The sequence below is a fragment of the Planococcus citri genome, chromosome 5 (assembly GCF_950023065.1).
Source record: "Planococcus citri chromosome 5, ihPlaCitr1.1, whole genome shotgun sequence".
Taxonomy (NCBI): Eukaryota; Metazoa; Arthropoda; class Insecta; order Hemiptera; family Pseudococcidae; genus Planococcus; species Planococcus citri.
In genome coordinates, this window is record NC_088681.1 from 13,718,622 (window position 1) to 13,743,231 (window position 24,610).

At 32.1% G+C, this 24,610-nt stretch overlaps 2 protein-coding genes across 6 annotated transcripts; one reads left to right on the forward strand and one right to left on the reverse strand.

Moving 5' to 3' along the window:
* Positions 1-257: 257 nt before the first annotated feature.
* LOC135846533 (uncharacterized) lies at positions 258-12,888 on the reverse strand. Of its 5 annotated transcripts, none has more exons than XM_065365686.1 (14): positions 12,654-12,888; positions 12,464-12,548; positions 11,281-11,542; positions 10,946-11,145; positions 10,667-10,808; positions 7,338-7,434; positions 5,992-6,171; positions 5,742-5,906; positions 5,430-5,663; positions 5,129-5,339; positions 4,857-5,034; positions 1,148-1,326; positions 568-1,067; positions 258-476 (listed from the first exon to the last, which is right to left on the reverse strand). In XM_065365686.1, exons 3-14 carry the CDS (start codon positions 11,409-11,411, stop codon positions 270-272), a joined length of 2,424 nt encoding a protein of 807 aa, XP_065221758.1. In that variant the 5' UTR covers positions 11,412-11,542; positions 12,464-12,548; positions 12,654-12,888; the 3' UTR covers positions 258-269. The 5 variants fall into 5 exon arrangements, with proteins under 5 accessions (XP_065221758.1, XP_065221755.1, XP_065221756.1 ...); XM_065365683.1 differs by having other exon boundaries at positions 11,281-11,555; XM_065365684.1 differs by having other exon boundaries at positions 12,464-12,888.
* Positions 12,889-18,977: 6,089 nt separating this feature from the next.
* On the forward strand, positions 18,978-22,971 carry polo (Serine/threonine-protein kinase polo). The gene is made up of 10 exons (XM_065366361.1): positions 18,978-19,241; positions 19,472-19,716; positions 19,792-19,989; positions 20,074-20,169; positions 20,385-20,581; positions 20,656-20,772; positions 21,317-21,511; positions 21,583-21,736; positions 21,807-22,053; positions 22,142-22,971. The coding sequence occupies exons 1-10, from the start codon at positions 19,146-19,148 to the stop codon at positions 22,328-22,330; spliced, it is 1,734 nt and encodes a 577-aa protein (XP_065222433.1). The 5' UTR covers positions 18,978-19,145; the 3' UTR covers positions 22,331-22,971.
* The last annotated feature ends 1,639 nt before the right edge of the window (positions 22,972-24,610 follow it).

Sequence of the window (24,610 nt, forward strand, 5' to 3'; positions counted from 1 at the left end):
GGTATTACTTGAGGGAGGGAGACTGTTGATTTTTTTCTCATTTTTCATTTTCGTTTTCAAATAAATACCCATATTAATTTTCTCCATTTCTTTCTGTTTTTTTTTCTGGTTCGCTTAGCTAATTTCTCAGTTTATTTACTTATACTTTAATGAAGATAACTAGGAACAAAAAAACAATACGGAAGAGTTGAAAAAAAGTATTGGGATCTTCCTTCATTTGAAATTCGATCTGTCGAGCTTACGAAGCAAAAAAGTAATTCCGTATTCAACTAGGTATTTATTGTCGTTTTTCTTTTCGTTAAATTAGTACACTTATCAGAGTTAGAATTTATCAAAAGATCAAACAGCGTGTTACATTCGTCATTAGGCGTTGTTTCCGATTGACTCAACATGTACTGAGTTAGATGTATCACAGCTTGGGCTAATTCTTTAACATTCCATCTTCTGTCTATTAAAACCCTGCTGACGGTATCGAGCTGTAAAATTTCAAACCCAATATTGTAAGAGTAGTCTGAAATTTGTATTGAAAAAATTTACTATAAAAATACTCGTTTGTCGATCACTTACCTTGAGTAGTTTACGATGATTACAAGTATAATAGACCAACTGAGGCGTACCAACTATACTGGCAGCGATCCACTGAACTAGTAGTTTCAACTGAGGATCTCCTAGATTACTAGAACCACAACCCCAATTACCAGTTATCACAGTGGTAAATCCATTATCGCCTTTTATCCCCTCGTCTTCATCGACCGAGTTCAAATGACCTACGAACTTATTCTTGTGTTTGGCTAGTTCCAGACTGAGACTTCGAACCGCCATTTTGATTTTCTTCACCGTTTTCCCATTTAGCTCGGGTTCGTTGAGGGCTTCGTCTCCGTCGCCTCCTTCGGTTAGGGGCACTCCGACGAACGACTCGCTTAGGGTACGTTTCAATAAACTGCCGGCGAATTGCATTACTGTATTGTGGCGGATTTTTTGCTGTTGGAGATTCGTACCGGTTAGAGATGGTTTTTCTTCTGATTCGTCGAGCCAACGGGTTAGTTGTTCGTATACTTCTTCGATATCTGCCAATACGAGAATTGTGTGAGAAGTGAGAGATTTGCTGAACCAGAGTATTTGTTGAAGACAGGGTGTTTTGGCTTACCTGAATCGGTGCTGAAACTGTATTTAGAGGAATCTCCTTCGTTTTTATCGAAGGTAGGATTGTTTGGAAGATTTTGACCGTTGAAACTATTGCGTTGGCTTGTTTCCATGTTTTGATTGTCTCGTTGATCGAATGAGTCTTCTTCTAACATGAAACCTCGAGATCCGCCTCGTTTCATTCTGAAAACAACGAAAGGTTTAGTTGAATAGTATCAGTTTTTGTACTGGAAATTTGGTCAGATTTTGAAGACTAGGTACATACAAAGAATAATGATCAGGTGACAACAAACTCGAGGGATCTATTTGAGGATTTGTACCTATTTGTTAGGTTATGTGTTTTTTAAAAAAATACATTTCATTACGGATTTTGTGTGACCAGTACAAGGGATCAAGGTGTGAGCCACCTTGCAAAGGATTCAAAGTCCTGACTTTTGCTTAAATTGTCAAAAGCTTCTGCCTAAAAATAGTGAAAAACCGTGATTTTTTTCAAAATTATCTAATACCTAATTCAAGTATTTGTTAAAATTGTGGTGTTTTTGCCAAAAATTCCAAAAAGTTTTCATTTTTTTCAAAAATTACTTAAAAGCCTTGCTTTCTGCCAAAAATTACCAAAAACTCTTATTTTTTTGTCAAAAAGTTGCAAAAAACTCTTGCTTACTCAACGAAAATTTTGTTTCCAATCATTTCTAAAAGGTTCCACTTTTTGATAAAATTGTTGAAGTTTTGCTTTTTGACCAAAATTCTCGCTTTATAGCAAAATTAATATCAACTATTGAGTCTCATTACATTACTTTCACTTCTTCAAAAATCACCTAAAAGTGTCGCTTTTTTTCAGAAAACTGCCAAAAAGAATTTTTTTTGGTCAATACTTCTGAGAAAGTTCTACTTTTTGAGTTTTTGCTAAAATTTTCAGTCTTGTTTTTTGAAAAGGATTTTCACTTTTTGAAAAATTGGCCAAAACTTTATCATTAGCCTATTTTTGCCAAATATTCCAAAAAGTTTCACTTTTTTACAAAAATTTCCCAAGAGTCAGAATCTTGCTTATTTGCCTACAATTGTCAAAAACTTTCGCTGTTTTGACAAAAATTATGAAAAAAGCGCCAATTCAATAATTGCGAAAAAAAAGTCCTGCTTTTTCCCAAACTTGTGAAAGTCTTTGTTTTTCTTCAGAAATTGAAATAAGTTCTTGTTTTGCAAAAAAAACTTTAAAAAGTCTCATCTCTTTTCCAAAATTGCCAAAAACTCTCGCTTTTTTGACAAAGATTGTGAAAAACATAATTATTTTTGTGACTGTAAGTAATTGCCATAAACAGTTCATCCTTATTTTAAAAATTGTCAAAGTCTCGCTTTTTGTAAAAAATTAATAAAAATTCTCAATTTGTAAAAATTAACAAAAGTTCCAGTTTTGCAGAAATTGACAAAAATTCTCATTTTGCAAAAATTGACAAAATTCTCATTTTGCACAAATTGACAAAAATTCTCATTTTGCACAAATTGACAAAAATTCTCAGTTTGCACAAATTGACAAAAATTCTCATTTTTCAAAAATTGACAAAAATTCTCATTTTGCACAAATTGACAAAAATTTTCCTTTTGCACAAATTGACAAAAATTCTCATTTTGCACAAATTGACAAAATTTCTCATTATATTTTAAAATTTGGCAAAAATTCTCAATTTGTAAAAATTGACAAAAGTTCCAGTTTTGCAGAAATTGACAAAAATTCTCACTTTGCAAAAATTGACAAAATTCTCATTTTCCACAAATTGACAAAAATTCTCAGTTTGCACAAATTGACAAAAATTCTCATTTTTCACAAATTGATAAAATTCTCAGTTTGCACAAATTGACAAAAATTCTCATTTTTCAAAAATTGACAAAAATTCTCATTTTGCACAAATTGACAAAAATCTTCATTTTGCACAAATTGACAAAAATTTTCCTTTTGCACAAATTGACAAAAATTCTCATTTTGCACAAATTGACAAAATTTCTCATTATTTAAAATTTGGCAAAAATTCTCAATTTGTAAAAATTGACAAAAGTTCCAGTTTTGCAGAAATTGACAAAAATTCTCACTTTGCAAAAATTGACAAAATTCTCATTTTGCACAAATTGACAAAAATTCTCAGTTTGCACAAATTGACAAAAATTCTCATTTTTCACAAATTGATAAAATTCTCAGTTTGCACAAATTGACATAAATCTTCATTTTGCACAAATTGACAAAAATTCCTGTTTTGCAGAAATTATTAAAAAATTTCCTTTTTCAAAAGTTGACAAAAATTCTCATTTTGCACAAATTGACAAAAATTCTCATTTTTTGAAAATTGACAAAAATTTTTTGTTTGCACAAATTGACAGAAATTTTTATTTTGCACAAATGGACAAAAATTCTCATTTTGCTCAAATTGACAAAAATTCTCATTTTGCACAAATTGACAAAAATTCTCATTTTGCTCAAATTGACAAAAATTCTCATTTTGCAGAAATTAAAAAAACTCATTTTGCACAAATTGACAAAATTCTCATTTTGCACAAATTGACAAAATTTCTTATTATTTAAAATTTGGCAAAAATTCTCATTTTGTAAAAATTGACCAAAACTCCAGTTTTGCAGAAATTTACAAAAATTCTCATTTTGCACAAGTTGACAAAAATTCTCATTTTGCAAAAATTGACAAAAATTTGCATTATGCACAAATTGACAGAAATTTTTATTTTGCACAAATTGACAAAGATTCTCATTTTGCAAAAATTGACATAAAATCTTATTTTTTGAAAATTGGCAAAAATTTTCAGTTTGCACAAATTGACAAAATTTCTCAACATCCAAAATTTGGCAAAAATTCCCATTTTTCAAAAATTGACAAAAAATTTAATTTTTTAAATTGCACAAATTGACAAAAATTCTCATTTTGCACAAATACAAAAAATCTCATTTTTCAAAAATTGACAAAAAGTCTGTTTGCACAAATTGATAGAAATTTTCATTTTGCACAAATTGATAGAAATTTTCATTTTGCACAAATTGACAAAAATTATCATTTTACACAAACTGACAAAAATTGTTATTTTGCAAAAATTAACAAAAATTCCCATTTTGCAGAAATTAACAAAAAATCTCATTTTTTAAAAATTGACAAAAAGCCTCAGTTTGCACAAATTGATAGAAATTTTCATTTTGCACAAATTGATAGAAATTTGCATTTTGCACAAATTTACAAAAATTATCATTTTACACAAATTGACAAAAATTCTCATTTTTCAAATTGCACAAATTGACAAAAATGATTATTTTGCGAAATTAACAAAAAATCTCATTTTTCAAAAATTGACGAAAAGTCTCATTTTGCAAGAATTTTTTATGTCTTATATCTTTCCTAAATTGTTTAGAAGTCGTGATTTTTTTTTTACCAGAATTACCCAAAAAGGTCTCCTTTTTTGGTAAAACTGTCAAAGGGTGCTTATTAATTTGAACTGCTAAAAATTGAATTTGGGCATTTAAGAATAAACCACAACTCAATTTTTAGCTCCCCAAATCAATTTCTGGAGAAATAGAAAATCTCACTGGAGGCTCCAGAATAACTAGAGATGGTGAAATTTGGTTCAGAAGAGTTGATATATTGTATTATCATTTCAGAACTATAATTTCCATCATTTTTGTAGAACAAGTAACTATAGGTATACCTAATCTATGGCTTACCAACCTTATATTCGGATCAGCTATACTAGATCCAGTCACACTGATATCAACAGCATAACTGGAATCGGTACTAGATGATGATTGAGCTCTGCATAAAGCTTCTCTCAATCGTTCCGCGAATGAATTTCTATTCTCTGGAGTATCCAGCTGACAGCTGTATCTTCTAGCCATTTCTTCTTCATCTGGAAAACCCCCAAAAATCAATATTTCCAGTTCCTGTTTGGATCTTTGACATCTACGGATTATAATAAAATTATCCTATTTTCAAAAACCTACCTGAAGCACATTCGTACTCTGGAACACTGGCTCTAGCGCTGTAATATTCATCAGAAGACGAATCCTCTTGCGAGCCACCACAAGAGGAATATTCGCTGTTACGTTGCACCCTAGATACTGGCAAATGTTCTCCCGATGAACCTAATACTATGAATTTATTTCTCTTAAAATAACATAAACTTAAAGGTTTAGGCCGTTCTTTTTTTCTGACCTGTTGGCAAATTATTATAAAATATGAATTGATAGGATAGGTATATCTTGTTTCACCAGAGTACCACTTATGAAGAATTTCAAAACTCACTTGAGTATTCGTCGAAGAGGAATTTTCAGTCGGTGTCATGCTGTAGGACTCTCCTATCGGCGAGAGACGTTTACCTATTGGCTGATGGAGAGCAGCATGACGTAATATAATATATTCGCGTTTTAATTTAAAGCCTAACGCTGCTTTATTTAATTCTCTTAGAACGTTATCTTCTTCGTATTGACTTAATGGAAGACGTGCGTAATTTTCAGCATCCATGCAACAAACGTTGCACTGCAATGAAACAAACCATTTTTTAAGCAATCGACCTCGCAAACGAATACAGAAAAATTCACACAACTTTTATCTTACCTTAACAACCTTTTGGAAGGGTTCAAATTCGCCTTTAACTCTCAGATTATTTATTCGGCTCACTTTGAATAAATTCTCAACCAATAACACTTCGTTATCTTCTAACGCCTCGACACACAACAAGGTGATCAGTAACTCTGGACAGGTGATAAATTGAACACATTCCTATACCAAACGTAGAGAACAAACATGATAAATGAAAATGACAATAAAAGTAAATTGAAATTAACGAAGATGCGGATTTATTTACCGTCGATGTCCCATCACCCAGAACTCGACCACCTGGTTTCTTGCTGGAAAAACAAACGTTTACGGAATTGGAAAATTCGGCGTTTTCCATTCGATTATCGTGTTTTATTACCAAAGGGCATAGCGGTGACTCACTTTCTAGCCAATCTTCAATCGTTAACCAGTCTGTACCCTTCATTACCTTTGGGGAAAAAACAACTAGTGAGAATATTTCGTCCATTGGATAATTGTGTAATTAGCGGCGAGGTTTTTAGTTGCTAAGCTGGCTGATTATAGAAGCAATTAATGCTGAAGGAAGAAAATACGGGTAATCGAGCATATTTGACATATTGAACTTTTTTCTCTCTTGTAATCACCAGTTGAATGAATTAAGTTTATTAGATTAGCGAAAAAAATGATTTTTTTGAAATTGCGACGTTGCCAATAATGCACTTATTTTAAAGATTGATTTCTTGCAGTACCTATTTGAAACAGTGGAACTTTTTTCTCTTCTGAAACACTTAGTTTAATTTGATGCATTACATTCATCAGATTGTCAAAAAATAGATTTAAAAAATTGCGACGTTGCCAATAAAGCATTTTGAACACCGATTTCTTGCTGTATTTGAAACGACGGAACTTTTTTTCCTTCTGTAGTGACCAGCTGAATAAATCACCTTCATCAGATTAGCGAAAAATTGATTTTTTTAAAATTGCGACGTTGCCAATAATGTGTTCTGAACACTAATTTTTTGCAGTAGCTATTTGAAACAGTGGGACTTTTTTTCTCTCCTGAAGCACTTAGTTTGATATTTGATACATTATATCCATCAGATTGGCAAAAAATTGATTTTAAAAATTGCGACGTTGCCAATAATGCATTTTGAATGCTGATTTCTTGCAGTATTTGAAACGGTGGAACTTTTTTCCTTTTTGAAGCGCTTAGTTTGATACATTACATTCATCAGATTAGCTAAAAACGGATTTTTTAAAAAAATTGTGACGTTGCCAATAATGCATTTTAAATTTAAACACTGATTTCCTACAGTATTTGAAACGGTTGTGAATTTTCTTGAATTTATTATCCTGTAAATTTCATAAAAATATTAAGGAATTTTTTAGGTAAAAATGAATTTAATGAAGTGCTTCCTTTAGGCTTTATGGGCTTTTTATTTAATACTGCAATGTTGCCAATAATCCATTTTGAATTTATAAACGTCATAATAATTCTATACGAGTTGCAAACCATGTGAAAGTTGTATGTAGTATATGGTAGTATATAAGCAGATTGGATGCAAATTGCGAAATGTATAGCTTATTAATCGCTGATGAGCCAAGCATTTGGTAAATCTTCAAAATAATCGTTACCTGCCTTGTTAGCTTAATTTGATCTGTATCATTTTCAATTTCATGTTGCAGATCAAAATAATGAAATAAACTTCGAAGCTTGGATTTTTGAAAGTTCCTGAAAGAAGAAAAAAAAATGTTAAATTGGACAATTGGCATCGCCGGCATCGGATGAAAAACGAAAGCCCAATCGTAAATGGGTAAGTTGTATTTTGGTTAAATAATTCAAACTTAGAAATAAAACAAAACTATATTTTTCAAGAGCAAAAAATTACTGACTATAAAATTGTCCAAAAAAGAGATCATCTGTCTGTGATTTATCGGGAGGGAGGGAGGGAGGGAGGGAGGGAGGGAGGGAGGGAGGGAGGGAGGGAGGGAGGGAGGGAGGGAGGGAGGGAGGGAGGGAGGGAGGGAGGGGGGTTGAGGAAAGCGATTGAAGAATAAATTGTAGGATATGATGTTAAAGATATGCCAAAAATTGGGGTCTTCTGAAATGGCACCATCCAGTTGCACTGTTGACTGGAAAGAATTTTGGGAAGGGAGGACTATAGGGCTCCTCAAAATTGAGGCAAAAGCATAGAAGAATTCTTTTCTGACCCTAAAACTCCCTAGGCGAACATTGTAGAATAATTTCTATGTACCTCATAGCATTCTGTTTTGAGAGGAAGGGGCGGGGTGGGGGGAAAGGGGTTATGTGACTCTGAAATTTATGAATAATGATATGAAAATTCGTTCTGTAAATACTTGAACCGTATCCATTATTTTAACCTCATCGGATCCTATTTTGAAGTGGAGGGAGAGGAGATAGGGGATTCATGTTCCCTTTAAATTTTCGAGTAAGTAAAGTGAAAGTTTGCATAATTAAAAAATTTTTTTCGCGAAAAGATTAAAATCAATTATATTCGAGGATAGTCGAAGTATGAGTAGTCTTTGGTAAAATTGGTGGGGGGGGGGAGTGAAAGTCCCAAAATTTTGAAAAACAGTGTTTCTGTGATCATTTATTGCAGAGAAGTGAACCTTGGAGAATAATTTTAGTCCCAGGAAGATTGTAGAGAAGTAGAGGAATCCAAAAAGTCCTATTTTTTCCTAAATTGTCAAAGATTTGCATATATGGCTAATACAAAAATTCTCGCATTTTGAAAATTTAAAAAGTTTTTTTTTTTCACGAAAAACTGCCAAAAGTTCTCGTTTTTTCTGTTAAAAAGTTGCAAAAAAGTCTCTAGTTTTTCAACAAAAAAATTGGGATCGCAAAATAATAGTTCTTTTTCCCCAATCATTTCGAAAAAGCACCGTTTTTTGCTAAAAAAATCGTTAAAGTTTTGTTTTTTGACAAAAATTCTTACTCTTTAGCAAAGTTGACAAGTTTAACTTTTTTTTAACGAAAAACTGCCAAAAATGACCAATAGTTCTCTTTTTTTTAAACAAAATGTTGTAAAAAAAAGTCTTCTTTGTATAAAAAAATAAGTGATTTTTGTTTACCAATAATTGCCAAAAAGTCAGAACAAAAACTGATTAAAAAATTTGGAAAAAATTGTGTTACAAGTCTAATTACCGAAAACTAATCCTGATAAGTTGACAAATGAAAAACCGATTTACAAAATACCAATTAAATTTTCAAAACTGGTACAAATACCAAAATTGTTTTAAAATCAGTATTTCGGTATTCTCAATTTTTTTCTTTTTTACTTTGGCTCTTGCAGTTTGGATTTTTTATTTTTGAAGAAATTCAGCTGGAGTAAGGCTGGAATTTGAAGTTTTTTCACTACTCAATTGCTGAAAAATCTTGCCTTTTTTTATCCAAAAAAAAAAATGTTTAAAATTGCCAAAAAGTCTCGCTGTTTAAAAATTAATCGCTAAAAAGTTTTATTTTTTGCCAAAAATAATTAAAAATTGTTAGCCCTAATTTTTTGCAAAAAATTCCAAAAAAGCCTCATTTTTTCCCAAAAATTTCTTAAAAGTCTTGCTTTTTGCCAAAATTGTCAATATGTTGCTTTCTTCATTTTTGTCAGAAATTGTAAAAAAATTCATTTCCAGCTTTATTTCCAAAATGTTACAAAATACTCGTAGTTCACTTTTCTGGCAAAAATGTAGAAATATCATCATTTTTTTGCCAGTAATATTGTCAAAAGTCCCGTATTAAAACGTTTTGTTTTCTTATTGTGCCTTTTATGATTACTTTTTTTGAACTTTAATGATCACTAAAGTTACTTTTTTTGAAAAAAATTTAGTACGAGCCCTTTAAATATCAATTTGAAATACCAGTACTGAAAACTAAAAATTTTGTGGTGGGACGGGGTACTCGATATTTTTGCACACTCTGTATGTACTTGAATTTTTATTGTGGTGGCGATGAATACATTTTTTATGGTTTAAAGTGTTTTTAAATCTTATTAATTTTTTTTTTTTTTGCAATAATTTTGGAATTTTTTTCTCTTTTCTTCTTAAAATAGGTAGAGGTACCTACCTAACTTTTATTTTTTCAAGTTACCTACTTTGAAAATATTTTGCGATACAAATGCATTTTTTGGTGGTAATTTTTTTCATGCCAATTTTGGATTTGAATGAGTTTTTAGAGTGTTAAATTCTATTTGTCGGTAGCTAATTATTTTTTTTGGAGTTCCCAAATGATTTTTTTTGCGATTTGAAATACTTTTTTGAATTTTTTTCCCACAGTGATCTAGCACAAATCTTGGAGGAGATTTTTTTTTCGTGATTTCAGAGAGATTGTTTTGTAATGATTAAACATTTTTTTTCAAAAACTGAGTGTTTTGGGAGCCTCCATCCCCCCTTCCCAGTCTGTCTTATAATACTGGTCTGAAAATAATCGAAATATTTCTCTCTAATTCTGTAGTTGTTGTTTTGATCAACTGAGAACCTTCACAATTTTCAAAAACTTGTATACTCGCTCCCTCTCACGTCTCACCTTTCTACCTCCTCTCTACTACCCCCTCATTCCATCTTGAGAAAATATTTGGAGAAAAATTGAAAAATATATTGACCATTCTTAAAATATACGAGCTTTCAATTTTCTCTAATAAAAAGTTAAAAACACATTCGTGATTCTTAAATTCCTTCTTCTTCGTGAAAACGAAAAATCCAGGTCCTTCATTTTATGGTAAAACCTACCCCAAGAATTTTTTAATAAATTTCTAAAAAAAAGGTACAGTTATGTGAAATGACCATCTTTTAGAAACCCTTTCTTTTAATAATTATATACCATTAATTTTTCGCTCAAAACGAACGTCTTCCTTCCATGAAGAGAGAAAAATTGCTCGCATTCGTATGATAGCCTATGATAGGTATAATGGTACATAACTATAGGTAGATAGATATGTCTTTATAAAACTTACTCGTTTAAATGTCGAAAAAAATGCGAAAAATTAAAGTCTTGTAATGTCGGATGAGTTTTATGAGTTCGTTTTGGAAATGTTGATAGAAACGCGTGAGCAATTAACGAGCATGCGAAATTATGCTTAACCTCGATCGTGCTGACTAATAAACGAGTAAAAATTGAAAAAAAAGAAAAAATTTACGCAAATTAGTACACATATAGGCAACTAACTAGTAATACTCTAAATAATAGTCCATTAAGAAGAGTAAAATTATGCCTATGTCTAAATTATGCTTACTTTCTTGCTGTAAACTAAATCTCAGGCCTTGCGTAGGTCTGACATGTTTCAACCTTAAAGCCGAGTCGATTACAATAGGCAGTGTTTTCGTAAAAAAATGATCCCTTTCTGAGTCGGTCAAATCAAAGCTTACGAACTTCTTTAACCCTTTCAGCACCTCGGGATCGAGACCATCCGGTTCATCTGGATCTAAACCTACACTGTAAACCGCAAAATTTACCTCATTATCGCCATCGAGAGAGTCATCAATTTACATTAAAAAAAAAAAAAATACCAATAATTACTCGTACATAATATGTATACGAGATGAATAATTCTTTTTTCTCTCGACTTACTTGCACATGGTGTGAATGGTTTGCATTCCTGAGATTAGCTGGTCGGCATTTTGTGCTGATGCCAATTTTTCTATATGGGTTTGTAAAGTAGCCCACCAAGGCATATCGCACGGAAGCATTACCAAAGCCATTTTGAGCACGCATTGACCACGCGTACACTACGTATATTATCGTCTTCCGATGATGTCTCTGCTTCCACTGGCCACTGCCACTCGTCTGAGCTTTGTTTTCAATCTACACGTATCCCAAATCGCTGCGAAAACTGTACGACGCATCTTAATCAAGCAACAAAATACGAATATACACGAGTACTAATATATTGCAGTATAATAAGCATAGAGCAAAATTATATAGAGGGGGAAAAAAATGATAAAAAAAATTCTCAGCTAGGCTAGGTGTATTACGAACCTATGTACAATATAAGATTGTTGATGCGAATCGAACGTGTGCTTGAGTAGGTAGTAAAGATAGGTATACGTATAATCTCATCCAGGAGGCAACGCAAAAACCCAACGACTAGATGAGCCAACGAATTCGCCTCAAAAGATACGCTGCCTCTTTTCTCTAGTACATATTACGACTATAAAGCTACCGGCAGGCAGAGCGAACCAAACGTTTATTTAAAAATATTGATCCGAGCGTGCTCATTTGAGTCCCCCTTTTATACCCACAGCTCAGCAGTTGCGTACAAAACCCCCATATAAAAACAGTAGAGAGCTTAGCACTTGTGCAAGTATACAAGTTTTTAGTACACTATTTCACAAAAGCTTTCGCACGAACGAATTTTAAATTTATGTACTCCCCCATCCCCCCTCTCTTCACTCACCGTTCAATTTGGCTTTACGTACAACAATCGATGATGATGGGGGTATTTTTGTACACCTATTAGGTTGTTTTTTTTTTCTCGAAATGTTCAACCATAGGATACCTGGTTTGGGATGTTGTAATATATACATTGTATTGTTTTATTCACCTCGGTTTTATTTTCATTTTCTCATTTTATTATACGTATATCACTGGAAAGAATTATTTACTTAATAGCCTCGTTATTTTCATTCGTCGTGTGTACAATACCCTCATCATCATTTTACACAATTGCACTACCTATGGTTTTTTATTACGTACGTTTACACTTAATCACTCGTATAGGTTGAATTAAATGTACGATGTAAATAATGCTTACCATGCAATCTATCTAATCGATCACTTTGGTCATCATCGAGTGTATTTTCGTCTCATCTTTTATTCACGTAACTCGTTGTATTGTCCTATATGAACGATGATCACAACATATGCCAAGTATTTTTAATTAATATTAACAACCGAACACCTGATTTAAAAATAATATCATTTAATGCTATTAAAACAGATACCTTAATCACCGAGATTTTTCTATTTTTGGTTTCGAAAAAAATACGATATTTACGACTTGTAAGCGAACTATGGGAAGAAAATTGGAGAATAATTGTCCATATACTTATTATTATCGTACACGTATTACGCGAAATGATACTGGTTAAATTGGTTTTAAAATATTGCGTTCGTGATGTTGTACTAGTAGTAGAAGAGTATAAAACGTTTCATTTTCTGGCACATAATGAAAGTGTATCTTCGTTTAAAATAGCAACAAGAATATGACTTCGGTACTCGTCGCCGCCTCCATCTCTTTCCTCTAAAAATCTCGGTACACAGGAGAGCTCGACCATAAGATGATGATGGTGTATGTCTCGAAACAACGTGTTTTTTTGAATTTTTTTTTTTGGTCTTTTATTATTATTAAGTATTATTTTTTTTTGGTGGGTTGATTCGTGTATAGATGTGGGTTTGTTTTGGTGAGGTGATGAGGAGAGAGGAATGAGGATTATGGAACAATGAACTATTACCTGGCTGTGTTATTATTTTTTATTTGAGGAAGAGTTAAGAATTGAGATTTATTACGCGTTTCTTTTGGTTGCTGGGTTTAATATTTGGCCCAGAATGATGTATTTTGGTGCTTGGTTAATGACTCGTTTGTTGTTTTGTACGTGGAATGTTGACTTCAATTTTTTGTAATTTTGTTTTTTGTAGTTTGTTATGGTTTATAGAATTGATGATACCTACCTATTGATTTTGTTTCAAATGGGGAAGGGGGGCATTTTTTGATAAAATGACTAAAAACTTAGGTTTTTTGAGAAAAAATGCCTAAAGAGGGCCTATTTTTCGATCAGAATCGGTAAAAAGTCTCATTTTTTCTCAAATCGCTAAAAATTCATGCCCCCCCCCCCAAAACAGCTAAAAAAGGTTCAATTTTTTCATTAGAATCGATAAAAAAAAGCTCGTGTTTTTCTCAATAAACGTCAAAAAGTCCCATTTTTGCTAAAATTGAAAGAAATTCAAGTTTTTTTTTTAAATGCCAAAAAAGTTTCATTTTTAGATCAGAATTGTCTAAAAGTGCCATTTTTTCAAAAACTGCTAAAAATTCGTGTTTTCCCCAATAAACGTCAAAAAGTCCAGTTTTTGCAAAAGTTGGAAAAAATTCAGGTGTTTCTCAAAAAACGCCAAAAAAGGTTTAATTTTTTGATCAGATTCTTCAAAAAGGTTCATTTTTGCCTTAATTGCTAAAAATTCTCATGTTTTTCCCAAACAATGCCAAAAAAGTTCAGTTATTTGATGAAAGCCCCATTTTTGCCAAAATTGCCAAGAATTAGTGTTTTCCCCAATAAACGTCAGAAAAGGGTCGTTTTTGCTAAAATTTCTAAAAATTCATGTTTCCTCAAAAAATGCCAAAAAAGGTTCAATTTTTTGATCAGAAACGTTTAAAAGTGCCATTTTTGGCAAAATTGCTAAAAATTCACATTTTCCCCAAAACACGTCAAAAAGTCTCGTTTTTGCTAAAATTGCCAAACATTCATGTCCCCCCCCCCTCCCGAAAGAAAAGCCAAAAAAGGTTCAATTTTTTTATTAGAATCGGTAAAAAAGTCTCATTTTTGCTAAAATTGTTAGAAATTTGTTTTTCCTCAACAAACGTCAAAAAGTCCCATTTTTGCTAAAATTGAAAGAAATTCAGGTGTTTCTCAAAAAATGCCAAAAAGGTTTAATTTTTTGATCAGATTCTTCAGAAAGGTCCATTTTTGCCTTAATTGCTAAATATTCTCATGTTTTCTTCAAAAAATGCCAAAAAATATTTGATAGAAGTCCCATTTTTGCCAAAATTACTAAAAATTAGTGTTTTCCCCAATAAACGTCAAAAAATCTCGTTTTTGCTAAAATGTCTAAAAATTCATGTTTATACCCTAAAAAATGCCAAAAAAGGTTCAATTTTTTGATCAAAAACTTTTGAAATGTGCCATTTTTGGCAAAATTGCTAAAAATTTGCATTTTCCCCAATAAACGTCAAAAAGTCTCGTTTTTGCTAAAATTGCTAAAAAAAATTCATGTTTTCATTGTTTTCCCCCAAAAAATGCCAAAAAAGGTTCAATTTTCTGATCAGAAACGTCTCTGAAAGTGCCATTTTTGGCAAAATTGCTAAAAATTCGTGTTCTCCCCAATAAACGTCTAGAAGTCCCATTTTTGATAAAATCGAAAAAAATTCAGGTTTTTCTCATAAAATTCCAAAAAAGGTACCATTTTTTGGTCAGAATCGTCAGAAAGGCCCATTTGTGCTATAATAATAATTGTAAGAAATGCACGTTTTTCTCAAAAAATGCCAAATGATTAGAATTGTCAAAAAATCCTATTTTTGTCAGAATTGCTAAAAATTCATGTTTCCCCCAAACAATACCCCGTTTTGGATCAAAAACATCAGAAAGTCTCCATTTTTGCTAAAATTATAAAAAATTCATGTTTTTCCCAAAAAGTGCCAAAAATTGTTCATTTATTGATCAGAATTGTCAAAAAGTCCTATTTTTCCCAAAATTGCTACAAATTCGTGTTTTTTTCAATAAACGTCAAAAAGTTCCAGTTTTGCTAAAATTGAAAAAAAACTCAGTTTTTTCTCGAAAAATGCCAAAAAAGGTTTCATTTTCTGGTATGAATTGTCAGAAAGGCCCATTTTTGATAAAATTATAAAAAATTATGTTCTTTCCAAAAAGGGCCAAAAATGGTTTATTTATTGATCAGAACTGTCAAAAAGTCCTATTTTTCCCAAAATTGCTACAAATTCGTGTTTTTTTCAGTAAATGTCAAAAAGGCCCATTTTTGCTAAAATCGTAAAAAGTTCATGTTTTTCTCAAAAAATGCCAAAAAAGGTTTCATTTTCGGGTCAGAATTGTCAGAAAGGTTGATTTTTGCTAAAATAATAAAAAATTCATGTTTTTCCCAAAAAATCCCAAAAATGGTTCATTTTTTAAATAGGATTGTCAAAAAGTCCTATTTTTGCCAAAAGTGCTACAAATTCGTGTTTTTTTCAATAAACGCCAAAGAGTTCCATTTCTGCTATAATTGTAAAAAATTCATGTTTTTTTCAAAAAATGCCAGAAATGGTTCATTTATTTATCAGAATTGTCAGAAAGTCCCATTTTTGCCAAAATTGCAAAAATTCATATTTTCCCCAAAAGTACTAGAAAGATACCGTTTTAGAGCGGAATCGTCGAAAAGTCCTATTTCTGCCAAAATTGCTAAAAAGTCACGTGTTTTCCCCAATAATCATCAGAAAGTCCCATTTTTGCTGAAATTGTAAAAAAATCGTGTTTTTCTCAAAAAAGGTCAAATTAGGTTTCTTTCTGGTTAACATAACATTGTTAAAAAGTCTTATTTCTGCTAAAATTTCTAAAAAGTCACGTTTTTTCCCGAAAAATACCAAAAAGGGTTCTCTTTTGGGTTAGAATCGTTAAAAAGTCTCATTTCTGCCAAAATTGCTGAAAATTCCTGTTTTTCCTAAAAATTGTCAAAAAGTCCCACTTTTTCTAAAATTGCAAAAAATTATTTTTTTCTCAAAAACTGCCAAAGAAGATTCCATTTTTTGGTCAAAATTGTTAAAAAGTCTTATTTTTGCCAAAATTGCTAAAAATTCACATTCCCTCCAAAAAAAAAGTGCCAAAATAAGGTCTCGTTTTTTGGTAAAAATGCTCAAAAAGTCCCATTTTTTGCAAAATTGTCAAGAAGACTACATTTTTGCCAAAATTGTAAAAAAAAACCTGTTTTTTTACTATTTCTAAAAAGGAACTGTTTCTTACCAACATTGTCAAATAACTGTTGTTTTTTGCTAAAATTGTGGTAACGGTTCTGTTTCTTTTGTCAAAATGGTCAAAAAACCACTTCTTGATGAAATTCTCAGAGCAGGCGTAATTTTTTTTTTCCAAAACATTGATTTTTGGCGTATTGGTAGCCTAAAAAAATCCTCTTTTTGAACTTTGAAATTGCCAAACACAAGTTCAATTGTTTTGCCAAAATTGTCTAAAAGGTTTTGATTTATTCCCATATAGTTTTCGTTTTTTTGTCACAGTTGTTGTAAAATTCTAGATTTGCTAAACTTGTTGAAAATTCGTGTTTTCCACAAAAATTGTTTAAAAAAGCTACCTTTTTTTTTAGTCAGAATGTTTCGGAAAACCTTTTTTTGCAAAATTGTCAAAAAGAATCAATTCTTCCCAAAATTGTTGAAATTGCCTATTTTGATGAAATTGCCAAAAAAGTGTTTTTTTCCTTCGAAATTGTCAGAAATAGGTGTTCATTTTTTACCAAAATTATCAAAAAGGCCTATTTTTTACCAAAATTGTAAAAAGTCCTATTTTCACCTACATTATTTTTATAAAGGTAGGTCCACTGTTGTTTCTCAAAGTTATTGTCAACCCCCCCCCCCCTTTTTGCTGAAATTCTCCAAAAGGTTCTGTTTTTCTGAAAAATTGTCAAAAAATTCATTTTTTTTACCAAATTTGTAAAAAGTCATATTTTTGCCTAAATTTCTAAAAAGGTACTGTAGGTTCTCAAAGTATTGTCGAAAAAAGTAAATTTCGTAAAAATCATGTAAGTACCCAAAATTGTGGACTGTGGTGTCATAAACTGAAAATATTTCTTTCGTGTTTGAAATTCGCTCTGTTTCATTGTACAAAAAATAAATATGAATCGTTGTAGGTATTTGGATGGGTTTCAACGATGAGATAGAACGGCTCTTGATTTTCGGAAGAATAATTTCTTGGAAATTCAATTTTGAAATTCAAAGAATTAAAACGTTAAGTATCACTATGATTCGTGTTGAAATAGAGTCTGGTGGGGATTGAGGTGATTCACCTCTCTCCTCAACTTGTTATCGTAAGGCCTACTCCTCATAAAAATGATTTTTGAAGTCATCTTGGTAGCAAAAAATTCCTATACTCGTTAGATGCTTTACAATGTTCCAAAATATCATAATGCAAAATATCAGTTTGGGGAAAAGTTGAAAATTGTACAAATATTGCAAGAATGATTTTTTAGAATTCTCAATTCTCCGAAAAATTCAGATCATTTTTTGTTTGTGTTTTTTACATACGATCTTTGCAGCACTTTTGAACACTGTTTTTAATTCGGTTTTACTAAATATTCCAATCATTTTCATTTTTCGATTAAGTACAATTTAATGTATTTTGATTTACGTATTAAAACAACGTTAGTAGGGTGAGAAATTTTCAATTCAGATGTTTATTTTATGTATTTTTCACTTTCAGGTAGCAGTAAAATGACCGAATGAAGTCAGCTAGAAAGAGAATTTGTTATCTTCGAAGCCCGTTTTGTTGATTTAAATATTCATTTGGGGTTGTTTTTGGAAAACAATGTTAGCGTTAGCTGAAAAGAGAATCGTCATTTTGCAGGTATTTTTTGGTGATTAATTTTTTTGTTCAAATTTCGCTGTGTTTTAACATCTTTTGGTCTTTTTAAATCGTTTTGTGATGATTTCGAGATTAAAGCGTTGCAAAAATTACACCAATGATCAAATATCGATTTTAAAATTGTAAAATTGGCACAAAAATGGCTGAAAATAAACGAAAACCTGGTGAAAAAACAGTTAAATTGAACTTAGATTGTCCAAAAACAAAAATTGTATGAGACATCGATAAAACTTGTTGAAATTATGATGTAGAAACAATTTAGAAAAGAATTGTAAGGAGATCAAATATTTGGAATTCAGTTTTCAACAACTTTCAAGTTTTTTTCAGAATATTTCCAGCAAACTTCGGTTTTTTTAGTTTTTTAATCTCGACAGTTTTACTTACTTTTGGTTTCCCTATTCTTGTTCATTTTTTATCATCAATTTATTTACGTCAATTATTAATTTCACATTCACTCATTCTTTCTATTTTTTCATTTTGTGCTGCTTTATTTCGGAAAAGTTTCTCCAATTTCTTTCTTCGTAATCATTTCTGCGGTATTTTTCAGTTAAGTAAAGTAATTGTTTAATTCTGGTTTTGATTTTTTTTTAAACAAAAAAATAAAAATAATTGAAAAAAATTTAATTATTTCATTTTATTTGTTGGCGCCATTGTCGGAAAACATAAAATTGGAAAAAAATCAAAAATTTCAAATTACAAGAAATTACCTTTCAAAAAGCGCCACATTCGTCGGTAATTTCTTCGGTAATTTCTGGTTTCCTTCGTCGCCTTTCCTATTCGTATCACGCAGCGCTACCGCGGACAATTTCTCAACTACGAAAATCAGTTTTGCTCTCGCCGGGTTTCAATAAATCGCGCGATTTTCGTGTAGTGGTAACTCTGCATTACCGGTTGGATTTGATTTGGTATTTGAAAAATAACCGAAACTCGAGGCTCTGAAACCGTTGAACGATATGTACATTGTCGTTTCAACACCCTCGTCATTTTAATCTCATATTCTTTGCTCGTTAAGTGTATTGCTAAATTCATAATTAATTTGTTATAATTTAGTTAACTGTTTATTGTTTTGTGTAGTTTTAATTTAAAATGGCTCATAATAAAGCGGACGACGTCGTTATTCCTGAAACGATAATAGACAGAAGTACGAATACCAGATATGCCCGGGGAAAGTTCTACGGCAAGGTAAGCCTTTGTTCGCTTATCAAACTAGTTTACGTATATCTTCTAGATACCAATCATGTAAATTTTGGCTAATATTACTCCATTCTACGCTTATTCGTATTACGATACTTTCGTACGTATCTTTATATAGTTGTTGTAGCTGGCACGCTTTGTTTGGTGGTGATTTCAAACCTCCATCTCCCAGAGTTAGGCTAATACGTAGTTATTCATGAATTATATGTTGCGTTTAGGGAGGTTTCGCGAAATGTTACGAAATCAAAGATATGGCTACCGGTCGCACGTACGCTGGAAAAATCGTATCGAAAAAGTTGCTAACGAAGAGTAACCAAAAAGAGAAAATGACCCAAGAGATAAACATCCACAGAAGCGTCAATCACAAACATATCGTCGGTTTTCACGGCTTCTTCGAAGATGATGAATTCGTCTACGTCGTATTAGAATTATGCCATAAAAGATCTCTTATGGAGTTACACAAGTAAACAAAACCGAACTGTTCGATTTAGGCTAATCGTAGCGCAGTATTTTGTAACTGTTTCGTTTCATTTTCTAGACGCCGAAAAGCTTTAACCGAACCGGAAACTAGATACTATATGAAACAGATACTGGACGGTGTGCTGTATTTACACGATAATGGAATTATTCATAGAGATTTAAAACTAGGTAACTTATTCTTAAACGACGATATCGAAGTAAAAATCGGCGATTTTGGACTCGCTACGAAAATCGAATACGAAGGCCAACGTAAAAAGTAAGCTCGAGAATTACTCGGTGGATTTTATTAGTTTTATTTGTACGGTTTTTAACGGTTATTTTTTTTTCTAACGAATTTCAGCACCGTTTGCGGTACGCCGAATTACCTGGCTCCTGAGATTATTAATAAGAAAGGACACAGTTTCGAAGTTGATGTTTGGTCTCTTGGTTGTATTATGTGAGCGATTTTTTTATTGTTTACGTTTAGTGAAGGAGTACATCGTTCGGTTGCTAGTTTTACTCGAAGAGGAGTATTTTTCGAAGCTATTTGACGATTCGAAATAGTGTTTGGTTGCGTTATGAGCGATGTACTTTTTTCATCTGGAATATATTGATGTCGAGTAATCTCGATGTAATTGTGTTTTAATGTGGTTTATTTTTATTCCTGAACAGGTACACGTTACTCGTTGGCAAGCCTCCTTTCGAAACGAATTCGTTACGAGAAACCTACGAACGTATTAAACGCTGCGATTACAAAATCCCCACTCAAATCAAAGCTCCTGCTGCTAATCTAATCTACTCCATGTTATTACCAGATCCAAAGAAAAGACCCACCGTTAAGCAAATCATCAGCTCTGATTTTTTCAATGGTATTGAAAACTCGTACTCGAATTCTTTCTCAGCTCGAACGTGTTTTTAACTAACTCATTTTTTTTCTTCGCAGGTTATATACCTTCTAAACTGCCAGTTTCGTGCTTAACTGTTGCTCCTCGATTCGACTCTATGGCTGTTAAAGAACGTCTTTCGTTGGGTCGCAGACCGTTGGCTGAAGTCAATAATGGTGAGATTATTTTTACGTTGAAATGTGCTGTGTTGACGAAGTTGAAATTGAATTAACATGACAGATCGGATTCCTTTTCGAGAGGTTGTTATGAAATAAACAGCTGGTCGACAGGTGTAGGTCTGTTATCGAGGTTTCTAGGAAATGCTTATTCTGACTGTGAAATGAGCGTTGTAGAAATTGCATCATTTCTTCTCCTTCTCCTCCAGAAGTTTCGTTCCAGAGCCACGTATTCGAATCAATTTCTAGCTCTGGAAACTCCGATAGACTAAACACCCATGAATGAGGTGAACGTATGTATGAGTCGTGTTATCAGAAAAAGACATCTGCGGATACAGAGACGAAAACTAATGAATTGAGTGGGAGTACGAGAAGAGTACCACATGCTTTTTTAATTACTGAAACCGTTTCTGTCATTTCAAAATGATCGTTGTGTTTTTCACTCACTGCTCTTCGCAGGCTTTCGGTCAAAATGTTAATCGAGTCGTTGATATTTTTGATTTATTGAAGCTTTGACTGAACGTGATCGTTTTATGATTTTCAGGAGGTGAAAACAGTCCAGCTTTGGTCTCGATGAAGAATAACATTAAAGCTGATCCCGGTTCCGGAGACGTTTTTGGAAAGAAAGCCGGCGGTATCATGGCCACAACGGCCGAATGTAACGATCACCTCAGAACGTTGCACAGACAATTACAGAAAGTTTTAAGACACAAACCATCTCATTTCCAAAGTGATGCTGGTGAGTATTTGGTCATCCAACTCGACCCTTTTATAATAAAACACCCTCAACTGAATTTGTTTTCATTACAGAGGAATTAACCGATCCTGCTGCTCAACCGTTCGTCTGGATCAGTAAATGGGTCGACTATAGCGATAAGTACGGTTTCGGGTATCAGCTATGCGATGACGGAGTAGGCATCATGTTCAACGATAAAAGTCGTATTGTCTTATTGGCTAATCAGAAGTAAGCCCGAATAATTTCCTAATCGATTTCAACCAAATTCCTCCTCCGCTAATCGCGATATTTCCCACAGGAACGTACATTACATCGAAAGAGACGGAACCGAGAATTACTACACGATGGATAACACGCCGCCCGCGTTAGAGAAAAAAGTCAAATTACTGTCGTATTTCCGAAGATACATGAAGGAACACTTGATGAAAGCCGGAGCCTCGATCCAAGTACAGGAATCAGATTCTCTAAGTCGTATACCCTATTTGCACACGTGGCACAGAACCCCATCCACTGTGATTATGCAATTGACCAATGGCACGGTACAGGTGAGTACGAAATTCCGACCCTAAATCGAATCTTAACTTTGTAACTGCTCTCTTCTGCACCGTTTTAATTTCCCCATTTACTTCGCAGATGAATTTCAACGATCACACCAAGATAATCATGTGTCCTTTGATGGGAGCAGTCACCTACATCGACACCGAGAAAAATTTCCGTACGTATAGATTTTCGACGATAATGAAAAACGGTTGTAACCCAGGTCTTTCGTCTTGTTTGGATTATGCTGCTAAAAAAATCGAAAATTTACTCAGAAGCCAATAGTATTATGTGTTCCTTGAAAACTTGAAAGTCGTTCGTTGTAATATATTCCGAATACAGGCGGTTCCCTCGTTCTGCCCTTTTTTAACTCCTTGACTCCCTATTTTAGTACGAAAAAAATTCATTTTATCTAATTTTAAAATTTTTTAAAGTTTATATTAGAAATTAATTCAGTAAAAATAAGATTTTTTTTTAAATGTGGTTTTTTTTCATCACTGTATTATATACTTTTTAAAAACTAAAAAAATTTATGTCGATTAAAATTAAAATCCGTTATGGTTTTTTGTTTCTTGAATCGTCCCAATTTCCCAACCAACTCTGCTTATCTTATGTGTCGAATTTTATTACGCATATGATTCATTCCCTAGGCTTATATAATGCAATATTCATTTATGCCTAGACATATGTACACTGTGATGTTCGATTTTTCCATTTTTAGCATGAGACTGTAGTCGAATCGACTATACCTTTTTGCAGTTTTTTTTCTTTTTTTTTTCTTACTCTTATTCTTTTCAGTACTATTTTTATGATTTATCTTTTCTACTTATGTGTAGTGAATTTAGTGTATTCAGTAACGTAACAGTGTGAATATTATTTTTAGTACTTGCATTTTTTTAAAAATAATATAGTCTTATCGTATCGAGTCCATTTTGTATGTTTGAGTTCGGTTTTTTTTTGATCTTGGATTCGTTTTTTGAATTCGGGTCGTTCCCCCCTCTCACCCCCTGGGGTATTTTTTAATTTTTTGCTACATTGCGATTATTTTAGGAATTATTTTTTTTTTGTTTAAAATGGTACCGGAATGTGGGTGTTTTGTTTTTGTCCCATTTCTATTTTTTTGGTTGTTATTGTGTTGTGTACTTGGATTGCACACGACTCTAGGTATGTTTCTTCTTTTTGTATGAATTTTAGATGTTTTGGGATTTGTTTCAAGTTCAATTTACCGAATTGTGTTTTATTTACGATTGATTGAAGTTTTTTGAGAGTTTTTCTTTTTTTGCCCAGATCTTATTCTGTCAGTTTGCTGGTGGATGAGGTGCATGAAAATGTGTTCGGTTCGGTGATTGAACATTTTCAGTTATTTTGTTTTAACGTTTAGATTATGATGAGTGTATTTTTTTCATTCGTTTTTTCTTGAATTATTACTTATTTCATTATTCGTTCATTTTGTGATGAGTGTCAATTTTGAAAAATCTTCTAAGCTCTAAACTTTTGATTTTTTCATTCGATTTTTTTTTCTTCATTTGTTTAATGAGTGTCAATTCTGAATTCAAGGCTCGTAAAATTATTTGATTTGTTTTGCGTGTCAAAGACTTTCGTTTGAAAAATTTCGATTGTGGCTAAAATTACAAGTCGTTCGCGAACGATTCATTTCAAAACTGCAGAATTTCGAGAGAAAAACATCACGAATGAAAATCTAAATTATAAGTAATTCTACTTTTTGAAGAAAACAGAAAAAATGATATCGATTTCTGCTAAAAATAGCAAAAAGTCTTCGCTATGGACAAAATTTTCAAAAAGTGTTATTTCTGGCCAAAAATTTACCAAAATATCTCGATTTTTTAGCCGAAAACTGCCATTTTGTCAATATCATCTAAAAACACATATTTATCTTAAAATTGCAAAAAAGTTTCACTTTTTGACAAAAATTTCAAAAATTCCCATTTTTTACAAAATGGCAAAAAGTCTTGTTTTCTACCTAAACTCACTTTTCTGCTAAAAGTTCTAAAATGATAATTGTCGCTTTTTTGAAAAACATTTTGATAAATGAATTGCCGAAAAAAATTGCCTTTTAATGCCTAAAATGGTCAAAGCCTCGGATTTTTCCCCAGAAATTCTCAAAAAGGCTTGCTTTTTAAAATTTCGTTAGTATTATTCTAAAAAATTACTTTTTCAAGCAAAAACACTCATTTTTAAAACCAAAATTGCAAAAAAATATCACTTTGGCCTAAATTTGACAATAATTTTCGTTTTTTACAAAATTTTCTTTAAAAAATCTTGTTTTTTACATGAACTCAATTTTTTGCTAAAAATGCTTAAAACGTTCATTTTTTTGTCCAAAGTCCTGAAAACTATCGCTTTTTTGCTAAAAAAAAATATCAAAAAATAATTTGTCAAAGAAGGTCCGTTTTTTGCTGCTTATAATAATTGTCGAAGTTTCGTTTTTTTTTTATTTTTTTTTTTTTGCCAGAAATTGTTAAGATTTAATTTTCTCCGAAATTTCCAACGTCTTATTGTTTATCAATATCATCTGAAAAAATTGCTTTTTTCATCAAGCACTGT